Source organism: Acipenser ruthenus, chromosome 4 (genome assembly GCF_902713425.1).
Source record: "Acipenser ruthenus chromosome 4, fAciRut3.2 maternal haplotype, whole genome shotgun sequence".
Lineage (NCBI taxonomy): Eukaryota > Metazoa > Chordata > Actinopteri > Acipenseriformes > Acipenseridae > Acipenser > Acipenser ruthenus.
The window spans coordinates 85,981,188-86,007,787 of NC_081192.1; the positions used below are offsets into that span (position 1 = coordinate 85,981,188).

General features: G+C 37.9%; 1 protein-coding gene across 5 annotated transcripts in view; it reads right to left on the reverse strand.

The window, feature by feature from the left end:
- Positions 1 to 26,600, reverse strand: part of LOC117400573 (arf-GAP with GTPase, ANK repeat and PH domain-containing protein 3-like) — a 215,215-nt gene that overhangs the window by 73,186 nt on the left and 115,429 nt on the right. For all 5 annotated transcript variants that reach the window (XM_034000726.3, XM_034000725.3, XM_034000727.3 and 2 more), the window contains exons 3-9: positions 23,702 to 23,789; positions 15,100 to 15,185; positions 10,848 to 10,989; positions 10,044 to 10,178; positions 9,358 to 9,491; positions 4,694 to 4,849; positions 304 to 387 (exon numbers count right to left, since the gene is read on the reverse strand). In XM_034000726.3, coding sequence (XP_033856617.1) covers positions 304 to 387; positions 4,694 to 4,849; positions 9,358 to 9,491; positions 10,044 to 10,178; positions 10,848 to 10,989; positions 15,100 to 15,185; positions 23,702 to 23,789 — 825 coding nt within the window. The remainder of the gene's footprint in view (positions 1 to 303; positions 388 to 4,693; positions 4,850 to 9,357; positions 9,492 to 10,043; positions 10,179 to 10,847; positions 10,990 to 15,099; positions 15,186 to 23,701; positions 23,790 to 26,600) is intronic.

A 26,600-nucleotide genomic window follows, 5' to 3' on the forward strand; every position in this document is an offset into this window, starting at 1 on the left:
AATGCACTTGTGTAACAAAATGTTTTGATAAGAAATATTCTGTTAAGCTTCCACCTGCACCCCAGAGTAGAAATCTGTACCAAACAACACCCCAGACAATAACGGTAAGTTGACAAATAAAGCACAGCAGCTGCTCTATAAAACAATCTGTCAAAACAAAAGATACAGTAGATAACCACAGGATGAAGAGACTGTACAAAACAGCCATTTCATCTTAAGCGTCTTGTACCTTCCTGTTCATACTAGGTTCTGTAATGAGATGGGCCTAGCATTCTCTGAGCAGCCTTTTCCTTTGTTACTAACCTGTTTTATAGGAATGGCCCGTCCACTTCCAATGTTGTCTGTTTTACAGTCCACGCTCTTTGCCTGCTCGCTGGCTTTTCGAGACTGCAAGAGAACGAAATATTTTAAGTTGGTCACACGACAACCGGTGCAGGTTCCGGATTTGGGGGGGGGGGGAGGGGGTAGACAAACAAACCACACACATCAAGGTGCAACATCAAATTCATTACAGAAACAAACAAACACCACTTCAAACAGCATATAAACAAATAAAACAAAAACGAGTCATGACTCAAGTACACTCAAGTTCTGTATTGAAACCGCAAAATCAACCTCATGTAAAACCATTAAAACCCTGTCCTCTTTTCCGTTGATAAATCCCTAAAAGATAAACAAATAAAACAAGGTTACTGTAGGAGAAAGGAGAGTTTAATACAGGAACCAAAAATGAAATCACGATTTTTATCCATCCTGAAAAGCACATAGAAATATGTCGAGAACTCCATATCATACTCAAACATCAGTTATAAAATCAGTTTTACACCCCTTAAAGTGACCACAATACATTGCTGAAGGTTCCATGTACCTGTGAACAGCTGGAATCATTGGCTAGCCATCAAGACAACATACTGTTACACAACCATGAAATGTTTCATAGGATTAACTTCTGTTTGCTTCCACTTTCTGCTACAGCAATGCAAACCAACGGCAGTATTAACAAAACCATAACCCCAATTCCATTGTACAAACTCATTCACTTGGTATACCGGCACATTCATACAGACAAAACAGTGATGGAACCAGTCATAACATGAATGATGTTGTCTCAAATTAACAAGTTGGAGACAATTGGAAGTAAAATCACTCAGTGGTATATATTTTTAAATATTTTATTTTCTTTTTATACAGACACCATACAAATAAAATCACAGGTTCACTTCCAAATATTCAACAAGTTTAGTTGTTTAACCATAGCAGTTCCTCACAAAATATAGAAGTGACAATATATTTATATATAATATATCTTTATAGAATACCATAGTAAATAAAATACAATACAAGATATACAGCCTAGGAATCGGCAATCAGTCCAAAGTGCTTCTTAACATTTGAAAACCTCCATACCGAGAATAAAACACATTCAGACATTTCAGTGCAATCCCTAACAGCTTGAAGCATTTCAGTTTGTTATTATTACTACACATTATTCCTATCATAAGAATACATTATTAAATATGAAGGCCTTCATAAAATCTAAACCTTAAAATCCTACTAAACCATTCCCCACATTCCCCTTCCCCAGTCCCAGAGTCTTCTTTCAATATGTGCTTTAAAAAAAAGAAAAAAGAAAAAAAGGACAGCAGTGTGTCACTTTTAGTCCATAAGTCTGTTTTTTGGCAAAAGGCGGTGTAACATATGCGAACGGTAGTTCTGTATGGTTATAATAATGTCCAAGTCGGCGTTTAGGAAAAACAAAAAAAATACAGCAGAGTACAAGGAACTGTCAATTGAGTGATGCCGAGATCCTAGATTCTGGCGATTCCACGGTGAGTATTAAGAGGTTTATCTTGTGCATAAACCAGGTGATTCTTAACTTCACATTAAACATACTTTGCTTGTTTTTACGTTGTAATCTTGTAATTCGTGGAGAAATGCTACACATTCCTCCAGACTGCACACTGCCAGTCACTGAGGCGATTGGTCTTTCTGTCAACACTACGTCCACATGTCTTTTATCCGACCAGAAGAATCAATGGGGGGAAAAAATAAATTTTTGGGGGCACAAGGTGCAGTTTTTTTTTTTTTTTATGCCACCATGTTCTTCTAATTAGGAAGGAGTTGGAAAGCCCTTTTTGTCGAAGAAAAGTTGGATACTGTTGCGCAAATCTGCAAATATTGAAAGAATAGAAGATTTGGCAAGTTAAACCAATCAGTTTACTTTTTCAATGGACATCAAATCTGTCAAAGATGGATACATCAGGACAGACGAAACAGACAAGTATGGTGTTACCATAGATGGAGACAGTGACATGGTTTTAAGAAAAGACTACCAGGACAACTAAAAGGACTAAACAAGCAAGTAGAGCCATGGAGTGTTTGCCATAAGCCTTTAGCATTTTGATGACACAATTAAATGAATGGTTTTCAATAATGATATAGCGCCCCAAAACTACCCTTTCTTTAACGAAAACATCTGAAAGGAAGCTCCAGAAGGTCTACTAAGCAGAACTTTAAAATCTGGCGCCACCAAGTGGCTCTTTCGGTTATTACAGTAATTTGTGCAGACACGGATATGAAGACACATTGTGTGAATGATGGAACTGGGAGAAATGACATGCTGATTGAAAAGTGCTAGTTTAAAAAGAAACAAAAACACAAAACCAGAAGATGCAGCATCCCCTTCCTGAGTTTAAATAGCTTCTTTAAAAAAAAAAAAAAAAACTATAGCTAAAATAACGTCATATTAATATAATACTGAACTGGCTTTTTTGCTACTCTACATGGTTTAATAATGCATTGCACTTTGAATACATTAGTTCCACCTTTCATGATAATGATGCTCAACAAGTATTTGTCCCTGCCATTTTCTTTCTTTTTTAATTAGTAAAGATTAGTAGCCGATTCCAAGAAGCAAATAAAAACTTGTCCTCCGAATTTTTAAAAAAAAAAAATTTTGTGAACAAGCCTTAACACACTCCTTCATAGGACAGCCAAATGGAATTTATGGAGTATATAAATGCATTTTAAAATGCAATTCAGTTACGAGGTATCTTAAATAAAGGGAATACAGCACCTTGGTAAACCATATCACAAAAAAAAACAGCCACGACAGACATATGGAAAAAATTACTTTAAAAGTATCAATAAATAGTTTATATGTTTATTTTAACTTTAAAAAGAGAAGATCAAAGTTGATAACAAAAGGGGAAGGCAGTGGATTCTCTCACATCAATCTGATTTTTTTTTTTTTTTTTTTTTTTTTTTTCATAAAATAAAATGCTGTTGCATCTGTCCCAGGGGTGCAAATCATTTTGAAAATTGGTGCTAAACTGTTTTGAAAGTTTAGCACCAGAGAGCCTGCTGGTGCTAAATTATCAACCCCCCCCCCCCCCCCCCCCTCATCAAGCCCCCCTCCCCCACTCTTCAATTAGTTTTTAATGTTATAGTTGGGTAAAAGTGCACTGGAAAGACATGTTTGTGACCACTTTCTGCAGTGAAACTTCTTGCACAACAAACTACTCTCCTGTGTATGTGGATGAGCATGGGTGGATCATGTGAGTAGTCCAGACCCAACGAGAAACTATCAGCTATGGCTGCTAAGGAATATCAATACAAAAGAAAATGTAACGCAGCGCCAGAATTTAATGTTGCTAGCACTATATGAGGTACCCTGGCGCTAGAATCTAGCGCCATAGCGCCAAATTTGCACCCCTGTTCTGTCCATGTCCAAATAAAAACACATTTTATACTATACTATATATATATATATCTTTTTTTTTTTTTTTTTTTTTTTAAGTAGGAAATTCCTACATCTGTGTACAGTATGAAAGCTGGGCAATGGCCTCCTGTTTCTTTTTTTTTTTTTTTTTGTTAAATTACAAGATTTTCCTTTAAGACAAGGAAAGCTTGCCGTTCTAGTGGGTCGCTGCTGTCTTTTTTGCCAGCGTACTGGACCCTTTCTGGCAGATTCTCAGAAGGTCATTAGTTGAAATTCTCGCTCCGCCTGCCAGTCCGGCATCCAAACTGGGAATGTGGCGTGCTTCGGCATCTCCATCACGCGTAGCAGCAGCGTTTCATTTCTCTGGTGGACAGGGTTAGTCACTACCTAATAGGGGGAGGGAAAAACAGGGGAACTAGCACAGATCCTTCTCTGCTGTCCTCCCCCAACTGCAAAAGGTAGTTGTGCTCTAAAGCACAACTACTGCTGCTACCGTGACAGCAGCACTGTGGTGCTGATAAGAACTGCTGCAGGGGGGAAAGCAGGGCTGCTCCAGTCCCGCCTCTCCCCAACAAGGGGAAACTGAGAAGCAAAGCAAGGATCTGCGGACACGGGGTTGGGAGGGCAGTGGGGGTTGTACAGGAGGATCCTACTAGTTGTAATAAATATAACTAAAAGTTAAGAGACGTTTCACAAGCTCATTACTATACAATAACGTTTTTTTTTTTTTTTTTTTTTTAATTATGTTAATGTTGATATTTATACAGGTTAGGAGGTCTTAAGATAACCTAAGCCTTCATCACCCACATTTGGTGCAACATGGTGCATAAAAATTAAACCCACCCAGGTTTAATTGCAGTTTGGCTGCTGGTGACCTAGGTTATTTGAAGACCTCCTCCTATGTTTGAAAAAGCCTGCCAGTGTCTAGTAATGAGAGCGACTGCTTCCCTGCATCAGCTGGCGCATACTTACTGTGAAGATATTGGAGCGGCGCTTGGACTGCTTGCGGATAGGAGTGGGTGTGTTGGAGGCCGCAATGGTCTCGATCCGCATCTCTCTCTGGCTGATGCTGGGAGTTGATGGGACAGAAGAGGAATAATCGTTGAACCCGCCACTGCCATTGGTCGCCTGCAAGGATCAAAGAAACAGAGAGAGAGAGAGAGAGAGAGAGAGAGAGAGAGAGAGAGAGAGAGAGAGGAGAAAGAAAGAAAGACGCGAAGACCATTAAACTCAAAAAAACAAACACTATGAAAACATTGTTTTTGCATTTAACTATTCACCCCAATATTCATTAGTTAGAGGTTCTGCACCACATCTGAAAGTGCAAGTGACTGAATATAGATACACTTCAAAGTGGCAGTGTTGTGAATGAGGTGCGCAATCAATTACTTAATGGGTTAGGCTTCTTGCTCAGATAACGATGACAAAACCGTGGAAGAATTTGTTTTTGTTTTCATCTGGTGCCACAGACAAGCTCAAGCAGAAATTAAATAATTACTCGACTTAGCCAGCATTCACAAACCGTGTTTCTTCAACAAGACTGTGTATTCTAGTAGTACTTGCACTTACTGTAAACCACACTATTTAAAAGTCGCCTTGAATAAAGGCATCTACCAAATAAACTATTATTATTATTATTATTATTATTATTATTATTATTATTATTATTAATAATAATAAACAATGTAAGGACCTAAAATCCAAGTTGATTAGAAGTACTAGAGTCTGCCTGCTGATAAAGACATTATCTGAACTGCTGGTCTACTCACAAAGCATGTTCTACTTGTTTTGAGGCACTACTCTGGTTTTTACCTCTGTTTTACCTAACAGAGTACACAGTTATCTTAATAAAAACAAAGCTTCTCTGTGTCCCAAGAAAGTGCATTCTGTTTTTTCTCAGCTGCAATGCAACATTCCTGTGTCTCCAATTCCTCTATAGCAACAAATTAGATTCCATCAAGATCAGCCAGAATTTAGGAAAACAATAGCCTCTCAGTGATTCAGGCCAGCCACAGGATTTCAACACCTCTATAGCATGAGGCATCAGGGCCCTGTGCACTCCACTAACACAACCAAGACTTTGTTATTTTAAGTCTTTCTTTACTATTTTTTCCTCTGGGTTTTAAGCACATCTAATTCACATCTACACTGTACACAAAGTGATTAGCACTAAATCATTTGCAATACTTTAGTATGAGTATGTGGGTAATTGGTTATTAATATTACTTCATTATATTCCTCACTAAAAGGCAAAGGTCTATACAATGGAAATTCCATGACAATTTGAAAACAGTCGGGAAAACCTCCTTCAGTTAGGACCAGATCTCAATTTAGACCGTTTCACCAGCCCAAGATATTTCGACTGCAATTATTAATAAAAAATAAAATAAAATAAAAAAACTAATTTCATATGTGTATAGTTTCACATATACAAGTGTCTGTTCTATTCTGACATGGCATGAAATACTATTTATCCTAATGGGTTGTTCCCAGTCAAAAACTATACAAGGACAAGTAAAAGTAAGAAAAAACAGAAGCAAAGTTATTCTGGTATAGTGTTTACAGGACAGAAGATTTTAATCTTACACAAAACAAAGAAAATTGGTTTAGAAAAAAAAAAAAAAAAAAAAAAAAAAAAAAATATATATATATATATATATATATATATATATATATATATATATATAGAGAGAGAGAGAGAGAGAGAGAGAGAGAGGAGAGAGAGAGAGAGAGAGAGAGAGAGAGAGAGAGAGAGAGAGAGAGAGAGAGAGAAAGATATGTACAACATATCGAAACGTTGGGCAGCTGGCTCTTTGAGCTAATATATATGTATGTATGTATGTATGTACGTATGCATGCATGTATGACAGTTCTGATGCAGAATTCTGCAATGAACACAGTCATCTGGGGCGGCACAGGCAGCTCCAGCGTGGAGTGCTTTGATATGGCTGCTTGCCCCCAGCGTGATATGACATCTTGTCATGCTGCAGGCCTCCCACAATTGATTGCTATTTGTTTATTTGTTATTAATATGAACATTTATTGATGATGTGTTATTCACATGGACATGATCCGAGACTGATCTATTTTTGTTTAGAGATTACATACACAACATCAATATGGCCAAACTAAGATTTTTTTTCCCTAGTTTTGTTAATTTCAGTAAATGATGAGGGCTCTCTTAATAAATCTATTTTCCCCAAATCAACAGATTTAAATACAGTTTTGCGTGCAGACAGCGATTATCCAAAACATTTGATCAAAAATATACCATATGGTCAATTTATACAGCTAAATAGTATGTGCAGTGATGCGTCTGACTTCAAAATTAAAGCTAAAGACATGCAAGCTCATTTTCAATCTATTAAGAACTTAATTGATACCGCTTTTAGAAGAACTGAAATGAAAGAACATAGTGAGCTTATAGAAACTATACAAGATTAATGATTTGATTACACAAGAAAGATTACAGTTTGTCACAGAGTATAATTATATCTTCAATGACATTAAAAGAATAATCTCGAAACATTGGAGGATATTGGAATGTGATCCTCAACTTCATCCTTTCGTTACCTCTTTACCTAGATGTTGTTTTAGACGTGGTAGGAATATTAAGGATGCGTTAGTCGCTACTAGAATAAATCAATACCACCTAATGACAATTGGCTTACTAAAACAGTACATGGTAACTTTCGATGTGTTCATTGTTCTAACACACACAATACTAAATATTTGAATCATCTACTCTGGTCATAAATATATGATACAAAGTCTTATAAAATTGTAATACAACCCATGTGGTATATATGCTTAAATGCCCTTGTGGCTTAGTTTACAGTGCTCCCTCGTTAGAACGCGGTTCTCAGGGGGGGTGGGGGACGGGGCGAGGGGGGGACACAATATGAGCTTTATAAACGGGGAAGGGGTGGGGGGCACCGCGGGACACATAACACACATCTGACTAAAAAACAAAATAAAAACTCCCTCTCTATAATATAGGTGAACCAAAAATGTAACTTTCCGTGAATTAACCATGCATAAAGCACCATGTAAATCAATGCTATATTTTTTACAAAAAAAAAGGTAACATTCCCACTCGTAGATAACTTTAATTAGCAGTTTTTAAACTATAAATAGCCTATAAAGGAGAAGGAGAGTGGGTTGGGAGAGGGGAAGAGGGAATGGGCCTGGCCCAGGTTTGGTTGCCGGAGCGGGGCTGAAGCGTCTCATCTCCCAGAGAAAGCTGCAGCTCCTCTCGCAACAAAAAAGTAAATACATTAGAAAAGGCCTAATATTTATTTAGTTATAAAACAAATGCTGAATAACACGTCTGTGTTATAACGTGCCAGCGCAGCTTTTCTTCAGTTCAGATACTGTATCAAAAGGGAGAGACAGAAACGGAAGTTAGACTGTGAAGTTGTTACAGTTTGAACACCGGTACTGTATTTACTGTAGAAATAGTGCATGAATCATTAGTATAGGGAATTGGGGGACATGCTGTAGAAGCATTATAGCCTTATAGCAAGGGAGCACTGTATGTAGGACAAATAAAACAATTAAAAAAGACAGAACATAAGGCTGCAATACATAATATAGATTATGTGACAGCGAGACACTATAAAGCCATGAACCTCGATTTCTACCTTACAGGTGGTCAGAGAGGTGGTAATACAATTAACCTGCTAATAAGGAGAGAGTCATTGTGGATTTATACTTTAAAAATCTATGGAACCACACAGACTTAATGAAACATTGGATCCCAGTCCCTCTCTAAAAATCTTACATTTTTTAAAAACGATGATTTATCTCTGTATGCAAACTTGAATCTTCAGGTGTCCGGGGTTGGGAATCATGTTCCAATGTCTTCCAATCTTTAGTATTAAATAACTGTGTTTAAGTTAGCTATGTAATATGATCTGTAACATATAGCAGCAGTGTGGGCAGCAGTGTGGAGTAGTGTTAGGGCTTTGGACTCTTGACCGGAGGGTCGTGGGTTCAATCCCAGGTGGGGGACACTGCTCCTGTACTCTTGAGCAAGGTACTTTACCTACATTGCTCTAGTAAAAACCCAACTGTATAAATGGGTAACTGTATGTAAAAATAATGTGATATCTTGTAATAATTTTAAGTTGCCCTGGATAAGGGTGTCTGCTAAGAAACAAATAATAAATAATAATAATAATAATAGCAGAATATATGGCAGTATTTTAAAGTGTTTTAATATATCAGTGTTTGTGTTTAATTATTGTATAATTACACCATGTATGGATTAACAATTGATTGTAAAACCATTTTCAATTAATGAATGCTAAGATAGTTGAAAATTGTCATCTGAAATTTTAAATAATGTCAATTATTCAATTAATGATTACTGGATTGATAAAAACTACTGGATTGATTGGTGTCCTTTATATATGATAAAGCTTTTAAATTGGCATAACATCACCCCACTCAAAGTAAAAGCCCACATGTGGACAACATATTTGGAAACTATGACCATGAATAGGAATTAAAAGGAATGTGTTTCTACATGGAAAGAAGTCATTTATAAGGGAGAGCATGAAAAGTCTTTCAGAAAGGATTGTATGCACACGTATTCCCTGATCTCAGTGCACTGCAAGGCTGCAGTTCCTCACCTGGTTAATGTGCACTGAGGGGATGGAGGAGGAGGAGGAGGGGACGGAGGAATGGCTGGGAGAGTTTGGCAGAGACTTGCAGGGACCAATAGAAAGCTGCTGCTTTTTCCTTAAAGCTACCACCTTCTGGGCAACTGAAAAACAAAAGCAGAAAGAAGCATGTTTTGACACCATATCACCACTGTCACCATTGCAACACTGTGGAACAAATCCACAAAAAGAACAAATCGATACAATTTCAGTCAATCTGCAAAGTCTGTAGAGGTTCAATCAGCAATCAATTTCCTAATCGAATATCAGACAGACACTAATAATGAGAACACTTCAACACTGCAGGTGAGACATGAGACTCCAAACAGAGGACCTAGCTGAGTAATCATTCGCTGAAGGTAAGGCATGTTTACAATGTGCAGAGCAACAGCAGGCAAGTAGCCATCAGTTAGTTATCAAAGAACACTTCTAGACAGTCCCTTGAGTGTTCGTTATAAGCAGGTTTGGTGAAGACAATCCAAGAGCTAATCGTATCTGTAATTACTCTGTTTACAGAAATTATTAAAACAAAACTATGAAGCGTTTTAATTGGAGGCATATGAAACCCTGAACCCCCACTCAAACATGAAATATTTAACAACAAATCAATCTGTGAATATTAGCTGATGGCTGTGAATATTAAAGCATGATCTTACCGTCCTGGAACACTCGTTCCACATTGAGACCGTACGTGGCACAGGTCTCGTAGTAAGTGCATCGTTTCAGATCATTGGATAGTTTCCTCGCCCGGGAGTCATCAATAACTCTGGGATTCGCAGCACTGATTGCATCTTTCAAATTGAATAGCAATAAAGAAAAGAAACATGCAGATGTTGTGAATTTATTTAGTAAATAACAACGACATTACAACAAAAAAGAACATGCATCGAGTGCTAATAACTACTTGTTTAACTAGAAATAAATTAGAAATGCCCAATTACTGACATAGGATGACTACGGATTAACATACAAACTGTTCCACCTGTCTAACCTTTTCACCTGACAATGCAAGTAGTAGGTGTTGTAAAGCTACTGAACATTTTAAAAGGCATGGTCCAGCATGGATTTTCCAAAATATCCTGCAGGAGCAACAGCCCAAGATCAAGTCTGTGCTATGGGGATTTAAACCAGCAAGCACTACATTTATTACCCACCCTGCACTCCACGCAGTAGTGCCCTAACCCGATAACCAGATTTTTTATTTATTTATTTATTTTTTAATGAATATTTGAGACTTCTATAACAAATGGACGTCCACATTAGGTATAATTATTTTCTTAGCTACTGCACAATCACTTTAATGATTACTAAAAAGTCAAAATGCTAAATTTCCCCTACATATTAAATGTCCTGTATCTTTATTTACCTGCTTTCATATATAGAGATACTGGAAAAAAATAGGAAGAGAGACTACACCATGCGCCGTCTTTCACTGATGCATGAATAGTACAGTTCCTCACCTTGTGTGCCAACAAGGACCATGGGGACCTCGGCTGTGTTTCGGTAACTGGAGAGCCGCAGGAAGTAATTATAAACTGTCTGGAAACTGATTTCATCTTCCAGACTGAAGACAAAGACCACAGCATCAACCCAGGCGGCAAACTGAGAGGGTGAGAGGACAACACAACATCAGTCTGTCAAATCTCCCGTATTTTTCACCCTTCTCCCGGGACAAGCTTTCTCCCGCATTTTAAACTTAATATTTTGCCAAAGTAATTTGGTTTGCTAATTTTTCAAGTTCTAAATCATAGTGCCCTTGGCACAATACCGGAAGATATCTGTCATAGTTTAGGACCCAGGGGAAGCCAGTGGAAGGCAACGCTGCGCGTGTTAGGGCAGGTAACATAGGCGAAGCAGCTTCAGGAGACACAAGAGCCCCCGCGCCAGTGCTGTCTCTCGACTCACCGCTTACAATGGCTTCCCGAGATGCAAGTCCTACTCGTCAAGTAAAAAACTAGTGATTTTAACTGTTAATCATATCTGATTAGAAGTTATCTTTCACAAAGTACAATAACACTAGTGTTTTTTATCCATCTTCAAGGATTTCAAGTTGATTTTCATTCTGTGACACTGAAAATCATTTCAGCTTCTGTGTTTTTAATTTTAAGATTTCTGTATTTGTATTTGCAGTGGTGAGGTTATCAGAGACATTTCCACAGCTAAAATTTGATGTAGACAGATTGAGAGATGAAATGATTGAGTTCCAGATAAGACAGGACAGAGATCCACAAAGAAGGGAAGGTAGACAGATTCTGGGGAGTTGTGGGAAAGCAAGCAAGATTTAGGCACTTGTCATTATTAATGAAGGCACGTCTTTGAATCCCTCACAGCAAGGAAGATTGTGACTGAGAACAGGATGAACCTGGATAACTCTACGGTATGCTCTCTACTGTCATGCAAAATGAACTACCTTGAACCGGCTCACAAATATTGTCCTTCTAGCAAAGTACTGGCTGCTGCCAAATCTGCAACCTATGCTTACAACCAGAGCCTCAAGGGCAGAGAGAATGTTTGAATTTGATGGCTATGAATTTTGGTTGCCTCTGATGTGACCCAGACCTGGGACAAACATATTTAATCTGTAATAAAAGTTAATTATTATTTTTTTAATTTTTTTTCAGTTATTTTAAACTATTAATTTTTTTTCATAAAGTAAACATTATTTGAAAATAAAATAAAACTGCTCTGTTAATGGCAGCATAAACCTATTCATTCATTTAAAAAAACTATTTCAGACACTGTGCAATATCTCCCTTATTTTGATAACTTAATGTTGACATGTATGGTCTGTGGTGCAACAATCTAAAACAAGACATTAACCCAGCTGACTCCCTTCCATTCCCATTTCTGTCTCTGATTATCAAGCAAAAGCACTGACCCTTCATTTCCAATTCCAGACAGAAGGTGGTACTGAACAATCGAAACAAAAAAAATCCTTGACTTATTTTATTTAAATTAGGTGAAAAAGGATATTCTAAAAACTTTTTGGTGTGTGTGTTTTGTGGTTTTTGTTTTTTTCCCTGGTCAAATTTATGAAGCATACTATCCTGAAATTCAGTCAGGACTATGTACTGCATTCCCAAAAGTGGTCTTAAAACAAAATGCCTAAGGGTTCCTTAGATCCCGCTCATCCTTCCTGCTGGTATACAAGATCAGGGCAGGGCAGAGCTTCTTAATGCTGTGACAGACTTGCAGGGTTGTTTAGGGACGGCACCCTTGCACAACACACAGTGGAGCCAGAGTAATGTTAATCTGAGAATGGGCTGTGGCATTGTAAGTGATTGTGTTTTGTTAATTAAGGGGGTTCCCCCCCTCCCATATACCCATAAATGCTTTACAAATGTAAGTATGTTTATATCAATTTTTTTTTTATTATGACGGTGTTATTATTAAAAACATTGTTTCATCCTCCTAAAACAATTTTAAATAAAAATCAGCCTGTGTTCTGCATTCCCCCCACTCCCCAGCAGGGGTCACCAGAGAGCAATGCAGGCAGCCTCACAGCATATTCATTAAACATAAATATATTGTCTGCCAAGGGACTCTTGAATGAACCCCCCAACCATACTGCCATCCACCACAAACACATATGGAGATTTACATGGGTGTGCATATTAAAATAATGAAATTATTTAAAAATGAACATTTAAAAACACAAAAATCATAATTTTAGAGTTACGCATTATAAATCATATAATGTGCATTGTACTGTGACCTTTGTATCGTGATACATATCATTAAACCTCAGCCACTGGGCCCTGCATGTTAAAATATCCAAATACACAACCATGTCTCTTTAAAACCCATAGCTGCACTACAAAACAGAATGGCTCTAAATGAACATGAATTCCAGCATGCCATATGAATAGGAATAATGGTGCCAGGCTGTCGGTATCCACAGTGAGCCAGGCTGGAGTACAATCCTCTTTTACTTCATCAGTGACAGTCCCCTTGCTCTACTTGCTCTATCTCTGTTCCTCTAGAATCTACCACACTCTCTCCCTCTTCCTCCGCTAAGAACCTCTGAGTCACCCTGGACCCCTGCCTCTCTTATTCCCAGCACATCTCTACTCTGGCACGCACTTGCCGATTCTTCCTGAGCAACATCCAAAGAATCCGACCCATCCTCACCAACTACGCCACCCAGCTCCTGGTCCAGGCCTTGGTACTCTCCCGCCTAGACTACTGCAAATCCCTCCTGGCTGGCCTCCCTGCGTCTGCCACCCGTCTGCTCCAGCTCATCCAGAACTCCGCTGCCTGCCTGGTGTTCTCTCTGCCTCACCTCTCCCACGCAACTCCACTACTCCGCTCACTCCACTGGCTCCCGATCACCGCTCGCATCCAGTTCAAGACTCTTGTACTAGCCTACAGATGCCTTGACCAGACTGCACCCAGCTACCTCCAGACCCTCATCTCTCCCTACACCCCAACTCGACCTCTCCGCTCCACCTGCACTAAAAGACTGGCTCTACCTCCTCTACGCTCCCCTGCCTCCAGAGCACGCTCCTCCTCCACCCTCGCTCCGCAGTGGTGGAATGACCTTCCTACAGATGTCAGGACTGCCCAGTCCCTGACCACATTCCGGCGTCTCCTTAAGACTCACCTCTTCAGACAGCACCTGTAGAACTCCTCTGTTTTTCCCCTGGGACACATATCACCCTTCCTTAAATGCGCTTTATTTGCTCTTATCTGCCCCCTATTTTACTGCATTTAATCCTGTACTTCAGAGTACTGTAATCTGCCAAGTGTTTAATCTGTAGTATTTTGTATTTAATCATATCCTGATGTAACTATCACCGACACTGTTATCGACAACTGATAGGGCAAGCAGACCAGAACAAACTTTTAATGTTTGCACCCATACTGGTAAACATGCTTGAATGATTAGTAGCAAAGCCTTCAAAAAAGGCAACAAGACATAAATAATGCAAACATTTCTCACATTTTGTGCCAGGTTTGCAAGAAATCCTTATTTATCCTCGTATTTAAAGCCTGTATTATCTAACTTCACCCTTGTGTTACCAGCCAGGGAAGTAAAACATACGAGAGAGACAAATGTACAGAAGAATTTCGCAGGACATTGATTTCACAGCCTTTCAAAGTGCTTGGGCGGTCTTTGCATCATCCAAACACAATGCTTGAATTTTTACTGGTTTAGGCAGGTCCTTCATGAAGTGTATGTTTAACACGTCACTTTATAGAAGACAGAAGGCTGAGCCATCTGAAATGCAATGTGTTCCACAAATAATGTGTTTACTCCTGTTTGTTTATTGGAAACTTTTGAGGATCTTTATTTTTTTCACAGACCTGAAAGGGATTTTAATCCAGGCTTCCAGAGGTGAAAGACATGGAAAGGCTAGTGATGTAGCCCTGCACCGCCTACCCAATGAGTCAGTGGTATTTCAGTTTGAGATCTTTATTTAAGATGTGCTCCTTTAAATGAGAAATGTCTATGGCCAAATAAGAACCCCTTTTGAGGTTCACGTTAAATCACGCCTGCTAATAGGATGCCTTAAATTGTGACCTCCGACTTCGCTAATCAGATTTTGTTTTCAGCTTTCATTACATTAAGTCTGTCAAGAGCAGACCAAGGAAAACAAACTTTAGTCCATGGAATACAAATTTAGATAATTTGTCTGATGATTCTTCTTGCTGTATCCATCATGCACGGAGATAAATATAAGAAAGATTCTGTGATGCTTGAAAACTTACCTGTAGTTCAGGGGGGCCCCCCTCATCTCTGATCAGAAGGAGGTAACTCTGTCCATCGACAATAATCTCCTTCTTAAACCTGCCACCTGTAGATTGCAATTTAAACTGTAGTGAGAGTTATGTTCAGGGTATTGTAAAATGAACACTGAAACAGAATACAAAATGTACAGTACAACAATACAAAGCAGCCACAGGATATCTACCATTTCACTGTGAAAAAGAACATCATTTGGTATTTATACGCAAACTATTTACTTCAGGAAGTTATTCTCTGGTTAAATGCTGGGTGGTTTATAAGCAAGTAATGCTGCATTCTGTATATAAAAAATGTGATGGAATCTAAACCTTTCCTTTAGACCAGGGGTCGGCAGTCCTGGTCCTGGAGGTCCAGTGTCCCTCCTGGTTTTTGTTCCAACTGTACCCTAATTACTTAATTAGACCAATTAAGTGCTTACTAGAAGCTTAATTGGTCCAATTAATTGATTAGGGTGCAGCTGGAACAAAAACCAGAAGGGACACCGGCCCTCCAGAACCAGGATTGGAGACCCCTGTTTTAGACAAATGGTGCTGTATTAACTATTATAGAACTTCTTTACAGAGAGATAACCCTAGGACAACAAATTAAGTATTTGATTGTCTTAAGTCATCCATAATGCACACTACAGTAAATATTACTGATTGCCATAATTTAACTAATACAAACATTACTCTCACATGACACTTACTGACTTGGGTGTGCAAGGTACAAAGAAAAGCAAATGTTTATCTGAATTTATCTTGTGTGTTGAGAGTTCACCAGTTAGATGGCAAAACATCTTTTTGCATTGACACTGCACTACAGTAGCACCCTCTATATACACATCATTTAGAGCCTTCACCTGCAAAGCCTGGCCACTTTATAAGGACCAGTCTACACGATTGGATTTAGAATTGCCTGGGTGTGGGGCATGACCTCCTGATATTCCCAGGGTCCCTTGATTACTCTGGAAATGCTGCAATACGTACCCATTTGATAGATCAAGTCCACCAAACAATGCTGCACCGGTACTTTGATGTGACAGACACTTTCAGGACAATAATGCACCCGACCACCATGCCAGAATTGTGTGTGAATGGTTTGAAGCGCATGAAAGAGAAGTCAGGCATCTTCCATGGCCACCACAAACTCCAGATCGCAATTCAAATAAGCATGATTGGGATGAACTTGAAAAACCCATCAGTCAAGTCCTGACCATTTCTTGGCATAAATTGTGTGAATTATTATTAACTGGACGCCACATCTGGTCAAGGCTGTGATCAAGGAAATCAATGGCCCAACCTGATATTAGACAGTCCTAATAAAGTGACCAGACACTCAGCACTGAATGTTTTCTTTTTTTTTTCTTGACAGCAGCATGCAAAGTGACCTACTGACTTTAAAACCACCCTGTACATCAATCTCTAGCACTGAGCCAGCGACATTCATGCAGTGCTTTCTGGTAGCAATCCCTGCTAGCATCAGAACATGTTTTGGGGTAGACGTTGTTTGGGGATGTATTAGACAAGGCTCGAAGTTAACGTATAATTTCACAGCATTTCACAGCATGTTTCATTTTGTCCATTGGTCTTATCAGCCATAGTTAAGGGGAAAATAAAAAAAACAAACAAAAAAAAACAAAGGTTAAGTGACTAAGTCAGGGCAACCACGACAGGTACTGCGGTTCGGACACCGAGCATGCACACATGACGCATGGCTTCTGTCTCGCTGTGTTGTAAGAACATAAGAAAGTTTACAAACAAGAGGAGGCCATTCAGCCCATCTTGCTTGTTTGGTTGTTAGTAGCTTATTGAATCCCAGGGTGTCAGCTTCAATAACATTACTGGGGCGTTGGTTCCATACCCTCACAATTCTCTGTGTAAAAAAGTGCCTCCTATTTTCTGTTCTGAATGCCCCTTCATCTAATCTCCATTTGTGACCCCTGGTCCTTGTTTCTTTTTTCAGGTCAAAAAGGTCCCCTGGGTCGACATTGTCAATACCTTTTAGGATTTTGAATGCTTGAATCAGATCACCGCGTAGTCTTCTTTGTTCAAGACTGAATAGATTCAATTCTTTTAGCCAGTCTGCATACGACATGCCTTTTAAACCCAGGATAATTCTGGGCGCTCTTCTTTGCACTCTTTCTAGAGCAGCAATATCCTTTTTGTAACGAAGTGACCAGAACTGAACACAGTAAATGTGCCGTATCAATATCGTAAAGTCGAAGCAGGGTAATAATGCAAAAGCATTGTAAGTGCCGTGCATCATAAGTCTAAGAGCGCTTATATATATATATATATATATATATATATATATATATATATATATATATATATATATATATAGCACTGTCAAACTAGAACTTACACACATTGGTAACTAATGTCACTGTTTAATATATATATATATATATATATATATATATATATATATATATATATATATATATATATATATATATATATATATATTTTTTTTTTATCTTGTTGATATCACTTATTCTGTTATTACTTATTGTACAGCATTTAAAAATGCAGTGAAAAGGCAGGTGGCGAGCATACATATTCAGGGAAACTCACGCTTGCCCAAGGCGAATTAATTCTGATGAGGACTAGTTCATATCTGTGTCTCAGTAGTCCTCTGGGCGAGTACTTAAAACAAATGTGCTCTCAAGTCGGGCAATTCTTGTACCTCCCCATTACACCTGCATTATGCCACACTCGCTCTAGCGTTCAGAGATAAAGGGCCTCATTTACAGAAAGGCACTAAACATTATGGTGCACCACAATTGCAATTAGTGTGCACGTTCATGATTTCTGTATTTACTGTTGCAATTGTATTCATTATAGCGCAACACTGTGGGCATATTACAGCACACACTGATTTTATTGTGCCACACTATGGTAATCAGAATGAATATGTAATTTGTATGGTAATGAATGATGTATTTTATGCTCTCATTAGTATCCAACCTAGTAGATTCAGCGTACTTGCTGAAGCGGTTTTCTGCTACTTCCAGAAAAAAGCCACCTAGATAATTTCATCCCAAGAGCTACAGTGAAACGTGTGGTCATTAAATTGGGACTTCAGTGAAGACCTGTGTGTATGCGAGTACATTATTGTAGGTAATAATTCAGTTATTTAAAATCGCTCACTGGCTATAACCCCCAACTCCACAAAGCAGCCAGAATTTTTGTAATTAACAACACAGTAATGAACAATAAAATAAACAATCGGTGTCAATTTCAGGTGGAGCTCCGTGGTCGGCAAGGTAACACAGCTGAGAGAATGTTTTCCTCTGTCCTCCCGTCTGGTGCGGTCAGTGTCAGTTTCTCAGCACACAGTATAGTAGTCGCTCAGTATTTCATTTTTTCTTTTTATTTTATTTTTTTAATTTATTTCTTTCTTAGCAGACGCCCTTATCCAGGGCGACTTACAAATTGTTACAAGATATCACATTATTTTTACATACAATTACCCATTTATACAGTTGGGTATTTACTGGAGCAGTCTAGGTAAAGCACCTTGCTCAAGAGTACAGCAGCAATGTCCCCCACCTGGGATTGAACCCACGACCCTCCGGTCAAGAGTCCAAAGCCCTAACCACTACTCCACACTGCTGCCCTGGTGCAAACAGGTGATTGATTGCTCTATCTGTATGAGTGTTTACTAAGGTGCCTTTGTTAAATACAATAAAATAATATAGTAATATTTTTAGGGACTCCAATTACTGTTCTTGATTCCAATTTAGGCACTTCACATCAGGACTAGTAAGTTTACATCAGGACTAGCTAGTTTCAAATTGTGTTAGTTTCTAACCCTGATATTTATAAACACACCAATTAGTATAACACGTTGCATGAATCTTTTAAATGTAGCGGTACAGTGTTGAAATTAGCTTTCATTTTTAAACAGCTCGGTTGTGGTTATAACTTTATAATTTATAAAAGTCATACAATGCAGGATAATGAGTACACGTTACTTTATTTTTTAAAATTTTTTAAATCGCTATCTTTTATAGGTGTGTATGATTTGTTTGTTACCGAAATCTCAGTCAACAACTGAAGACCGATAAGACGATAATTTCGTACCATTTAATTTGCACCAATGAAACATAATCTGGTTAACCGTACTGATGGCATATCAAATGCTTAGAGGACAGATATTCTTGTAGAACTTAAAACAAAATACATTGACAAGGAATTGCATTAGTTGAGCACAAGGTGGTTTCAATAAATACTTTCTGATTTAAATATAGGCCCACTATGTGATAGTTTGGGATATTCAGGTCTATATAAAACAGTAGGTAGGGGTTTATTTTTGTAATTATTTATATATAAAATTATTAGTTGAATAAAACGCTACCGAATAAGACCATTTTGCTACCTACTTTCCAGGCAGGTAGCAAATCCTCACTACTGCCTTAAAGTTAACTTCTAGCCCTGTATTAGATTAATATGCTGAAATAGCAAGCACAAATTCTTCCAAGAGCCTGTAACCACCCTGGGAAATAAGTAGGTCTGCTTTGTAATTAAATGCCAGCAAGGGATGTGGCACAGACTGTTTCTGTATATCTCAAACCTTGTAGCAATACCAGGCTACATTTCAAATACACACTCACAGAAGTGCAGACTGTCACATATCACTGTACCAGAATATTTTTTAATCTTCTGAGAATCTGGTTTGAAAATAATATGAGCTTGCTTTATAATGATAAGTATCTGGAAAAGTAATTTACTGTAACTACAGCAATTACAGGCCCACAATAAACTGTCTGCACTAGTTGAACTTTATTGCTATGATTACTATTATTGAATTACAAAAGATCTACCAGCTGTAATCACTGGCTGTGTTCTCTAGATGCTGCAAGAAGAATGGAATGCATTCGATTCTGTACAAAATCGGGGAATAATTGCATGATTGAGGATATACATGCAACCTTACTTTTTCAGCATTGGGGTACATTTTGTTCTTTACCAACCAACTGCTATCATTCTGTACTTTCGTTCATATTTTTACAGTACATTTACACAAAGCAGAACATGAGCCATCCTGCCAGGGCTTGCCCAGTCCTGGAATAATCCCAGCCAACATTTTTTTGGTCAGCACTTAATACTTGTTAAATAGAAATATTTCAAGTAAAGCAGTCAATCAAGACACCCAAAACAAGCAGTTCTAGCACACTTTAGCGGCTTTAGCCAAGGTGTGGAGGTTTGAAGCATTGTTAAAAACACACAGATACTTGCACGACACAGGCAGCAGTGTTCTAGATCAAGCACTATTGACACGAGACACACTTGTACAGAAAATGAAGCCTAAAATAAATAATTTTACTAACCTGATGTATAAGTGTTTAATTAGAATTTTGTTTTCAGAATGTCTCCTGATCTAGTGATGATATATGACCATATTTCTGGGCTACAGGTTCAAGAAACAGTTTACAGTACCTAAGCACTAATGTCCCAGGCTACATTCATTATTATTAAAATTTATTTGACAGACACCTTCATCCAAGGCTAGATAATTGACACAACAATTACAGTAGGTTCCCAAAGATGAGGGTAACCATGTCTGCACAAGATATTAATACTATTGTAAACCGAAGAAATGTTTGTGTATGAAAATGTTTTTTTTTTTTTTAGGTTATATTTTGAACTGAATTGCTTTGGCTGCTTAAATTCTCTGTTTAATGTAAGTTTCAAGATTCTAAAATCCTGCTAGCTTTTAAACGTTATCTATCTGTGGGATAATGATTGCTCTGTTCAAAACCTGATTGGCTGAGACAATCCTTCAGGTTTAAAATAAAATGTGAACACAAAAATGTCACATATTCAGGATTTGTTTATATAATTTAGTTTATATTATAAAAACGGCGCAATACCATGTATGAACATTAATAAAGGTTTATAGTTCAATGAAAAGATTCCCCGAACTGTGATTGGCAGAGGTAGAGGGATATAATCCCTAGTACATGCCTTTAGAATGTTTGTAACCACTTTACAAAAGCAAAAATCGAATAGCATTGCAGCACCAGTTTTGTTTGTAACATTTTAATTGAAGAATGGGTAAGTCAAAACTTCCCAGAAAATAATACGATGTTAAAATAAACAAATAAAATAAAAGTAGTAGAGACAAACTGAAAAACCTACTACTAGCAAGGTGGTCAAACGTATTTCTAGATTTAAAACAGAAAAAATCATTGTCAACCTAAACAAAACGTAAAAAGCAATTAAACCACTGAAAAAAATGCCTTTTAAAAAGCGCAAAGTAAAACACTGTTTTCTACAAAGCAGTGCATAGAAAACTGTTATAATGGGAGGACTGTATTTTGTATAATGTTCATTTGAGAGTGTGGTAGGATACAGAAAAACGAAATACATGCGGTTAAAATAAATTAAAATGACCCTCCACAGAGAGCACAGCCAGGCATTATGGACAGTTTTAATGTAATCACGCCCTCGACTTCGTCCCAGACCCATTACCAAAATGGTCCCTAATGCCTAGTAATGCCCTGGTCTTAATGTTTACATATGAAGGTGTGAACACATACGCTGAAAAAATCTTTTCCTACGGGAATAAAGCAGTTTATGACCTTAAATGCCTTCTGGTAGATTCCAGATATAGAAGTTGCTAAAGACAAAAGGCAGTTTAACAGTATAAAGAGTTGTTACCCACCTGATACTAAATCACTATCTATTCAGGCAGTCCTATACCACATCAGATACATCCTTAAATTGTATCTGCAATCTATGTATTTCAGTTATTTTAAAATACTAATTTCCCCTGTTAGTTTTAGATCCCAAAAAAGCCTAAAATTAACCAATATCCAGTTTAGTAAATGTTTTTTCAGGTGTGTCACCCAAAGGTAAAGACTGCGTCCACAGAAATTCAAATTTCTGCTTTGGAAGAACTGTGCAATTCTCCGTCAGTCGTGGAATTGGTTAACTGGAAGGGGATAGGGTGCAAATTACTTTTACAGATTAAAACCAGCCAAGGATTAGAAAGGAACACAACACTACAGGCCCAGTGACATGAATCCAGTGTTGCTATGGCAACAGAACTACCATACCTGCTTTGAGGTCTTGAGCGGTGACAGACAGAGTACGAAACAGGGTGAAAACACAAACAAAAAGAAAACAAAAAAGCAGGAACACCATCAAATTAACAGTGAAAAAGGCACAAAATGAAAAACAAATATATTTAACACAAGAGAACACAAAAAATAAAACTTATTTGCTACACAGTGCAATTTCCTGGATTACTGTTTTGAAGTAGTACATTGGAAGCTTCTTTGTAATCAGATTAGTCTAACAGAAGGGAGAAATTTAACGTACAATTAAAACAGAAGCAATGTGTCAGTAGAGGAACTGTTATGAGTGTCACTTAAAAATCAGCACCAGAAAGAAATTACAAGTTTCATTTAAATAGTTAACATTTATTTAGGAACCTGATTTTGGTTATAAAAAAAATATAGTTTGATCTGGTTTGACTATGTATAGATTAAAATGAACCTACACACTCTAAACTGTACACTGTAAAGTGTAAGATATTACAAAAGGCTTAATGTCCTTATCAAGTAACTGTACGATACAGTAGGTAGGGCTCAGATTTTTATCCAAAATAGTTATTTAAAAAAAAAAAAAAAGGTCTCAGATTAGTATGTGAAACATCTTAAAACCTGTTAATTGTGCAACATGTTCCAGAAGCTTTCACAGTTAATATGACAACTTTCAACTGATTGTTCATTCATGACGCTGCCTGACTGAGTAGGTGGGTGGAGGTGAAAAATGGGCACTACACACAACCTGGACGTCAATCATATGTCATTTTAGGGGCGCATGTCTATGCTTCTTGGAAATCCGAACTGTAGTGACCTTGTCCGCAAAGTTTTTCTGATTTCACTATTAAACATGAGCCCCAAGGTCCTTTTTGGACAATTGTGATAACATACAGTATGACTGGCATCCAACTTGCATGCCATTAGATTTGCCACCTTCCTCCCACTCAGCCAGGCACAGTTTAACACAGCTGATTAGATATGTTAAATATGTGTGAGCTGTGATAGATTGAATCAGCAGTCTTGGAAATGAATTAAAATATGAAAAAGGATGTGTGTAAAAAGTACATCTTTATCTTGTACTTAATAAATGTAGATGTGAAACTTCCCTTCAGTTGCAATCTGCAGCAAACCCGCAAGATGGGATGAACAAGGATATATCATTAATGAAACTCTATACAGGGGTTGGGTTTCAAAAATCGAATTGCCATAAAAATTGTCAATAAAAAGGTACTGTACAGTATATTACTTTGTGCAACATCATAATTTAAATAGTCTCTTTGAACGTCACTGGTATTTATTGAAATCTCTGTCTTGCAAATGCAAGAGACTCCTCCAGCTTATTGATTAAGATTATATATATATATATTTGTGAAAACAGTCGAGCAATTGATTGATGCAATACCTCAATCCTGTCGCTGCCAGGCTCACACCTGTGTATTCCATATGTTACTGCCAATCACTACAGTACACACAGGACCATGACCATATTAGTTTACAACCTGGACCTGCCCAACATCTCTGCTTACCTTCAGGGGATTCCTCTTGTACGTATGTGCCAGTCAGGTACCTGTGGACCAGTGCCGATTTCCCGCTTGATAGATTGCCTACAATACCCTGTGAACCCAAGAACAGAGAAAAACACTTGTGTTTTAGGTTATGCATTAAGAATATCTTTGCTGTGTGGGTCACATGGACACTGAATCCCTGAACTCAATACCTCGAATTGAGAATGATGCACAGTAAGCCATTAGCGACACTCAAAGTTCAAGAGTAGCTTATCCATATTCATTGTCAAGTCTTTGATGAGGAGGGCAGAATTAATAGAAATTCTACTTTTGGTGAATAAGAACCTTCCATACCGTTTATAAAAACATTACAAAAAATTTAACAAAAAGAAAAGCTATCTGGAATAAAATACCACACATTTTTCACTCATTTCTTTGATTACTAAGAAGGTGAAACAACTTATGTTGCTTCCAAAAAGCCTCCAGGTTAGACTGTGAAGGCAGGGCAAAAGAGAATTTCATAGAATACAAAACATTTACAAAAATACAATTAAATACAAACTTAAAGTGTAAAAGAATATTTACATTAAATCACACGGTAGAGCCAAGGTGCACTTCTATTTTTGGGAACAGTATTTGGTACTGTGAAATGCTTTGGGACATGCAACTGAATTCGGAATGCCTCCTTGCAGTTAGTTAGCTGTTGGGATAGTCTTATACAATAATTGAACAGTAAGAATAGTTAATCTAGCAACTACAGCCAGCACCTGTATTAAAATGAATTCTCAGAGAGAGAGAGAGAGAGAGAGAGAGAGAGAGAGAGAGAGAGAGAGAGAGAGAGAGAGAGAGAGAGAGAGAGAGAGAGAGAGAGAGAGAGAGAGAGAGAGAGAGAGAGAGAGAGAGAGAGAAGAGAGAGAGAGATCGAGTTTCTGTACTTGTTTTAATCTTCATGCAAGACATGAATCCTATGCCAGAATATCCCAAAACTGGGATCCCTGGGTGGCTGCAGGTTGATTTTTACATACAGAAATAGCACCCAAATAACCTTAACAGCCGACACAATGATTCCCAACAAACACAGCACAGCAACGGGAACCCCCCATTTTGGTAGTCCAGTGTTAAAAAAATTAATAAAAAATTAAAATACAAAGCCCTCAACACTGCATCAAAAGGTGTGTTTGGAGTGCCTGAAGAACCAACAATTAATTTTGCCTTGCCTCATTAACAAGATATAAAAAAAAGCTTAATAAAAGGTGCAGTCTCTCTTGTTTTTCATGCTATTGCCACCGTTGTTAATGAAAAACATTTCTTGCAAACACTGCATAATCAACCAGAGCAGGTGAAGGAACAAATGGAGCATGTGCATGCTCACTGTGCAACACATCACTAATCCACCAACTGAATGCACCCCTCGTGATCACTAAAGAAAACTAAAAGGAAAAACAGGCCACATGGAAAACTATTTAACTTTGCTCCAGTTAAACTCATTCATATTTACTTATTAATTGAAAAACAAACTGTTCTTCAAGGCAAGCTGTTTTATTAAATGAGAGAGAGAGAGAAAAGGAGAAAAGAGAGAGAGAGAGAGAAAGAAAGAAAGAAAGAAAGAAAGAAAGAAAGAAAGAAAGAAAGAAACGTGAAGACCATTAAACTCAAAAAAACAAACACTATGAAAACATTGTTTTTGCATTTAACTATTCACCCTAATGTTCATTAGTTAGAGGTTCTGCACCACATCTGAAAGTGCAAGTGACTGAATATAGATACACTTCAAAGTGGCAGTGTTGTGAATGAGGTGCGCAATCAATTACTTAATGGGTTAGGCTTCTTTATTATTATTATTATTATTTATTTCTTAGCAGACGTCCTTATCCAGGGCGACTTACAGTTGTTATACAGATATCACATTATTTATTTATTTTTTTACATACAATTTTACCCATTTATACAGTTGGGTTTTTACTGGAGCAATCTAGGTAAAGTACCTTGCTCAAGGGTACAGCAGCAGTGTCCCCCAGCTGGGATTGAACCCACGACCCTCCGGTCAAGAGTCCAGAGCCCTAACCACTACTCCACACTGCTGCCCTTCTTGCTCAGATAACGATGACAAAACCGTGGGAGAATTTGTTTTTGTTTTCATCTGGTGCCTCAGACAAGCTCAAGCAGAAATTAAATAATTACTCGACTTAGCCAGCATTCACAAACCGTGTTTCTTCAACAAGACTGTGTATTCTAGTAGTACTTGCACTTACTGTAAACCACACTATTTAAATATAGTGGTAACAGCCTTTGGGTGGCAGGTATATTTGCAGGGGGGGGCAGAAATCATTTTGTTGTTTTGCTTGACAATCGCGCCAGGAGTCTTACAGAGTTCAGGTAAATTAAACTGAGGGTACCAAGCCAGAAAATTAATTGTCTAATCCATTTGAGTGTTATTAAATGTGCTGTGCTTTATTTGAATAATTTCTTCAATATTTAAAGTGTACAGTGTGCGCCAACTACGTACGTTCTTTAACTTTAGCAAGCAAGAGCATATTTAAGAAAAGGAGCATGCTTTCACAGGAAGGAGCATTTCACTCCACATTATGTATGAAAACAAAAATAACATGTTTATATCTAACCCAGTGGTGCCATTCCTCTCCTTTTTACCATCCCTATTGTATTAATTATTCTCAGGAGTAAAGCTGCCACTACTTCCAGACATCCACACAGTGTGTGTGGAGTGGTGGGGTAGGATTAGATAGGGTGAATATTGCTTTGAGAAAAGGGATCTTTGGGTGAAACTGCAAGTTTAGGTGGATTAAACCAGTAGCATTCCATTTAAGAATGTTTTCAAATACAGCACAACTTCATTGCCCTGTCATGTTTCGGTCTGCTATTAAAATCAGCTTAGTGTGCAGGCTGTCAAATCAGACAGAAA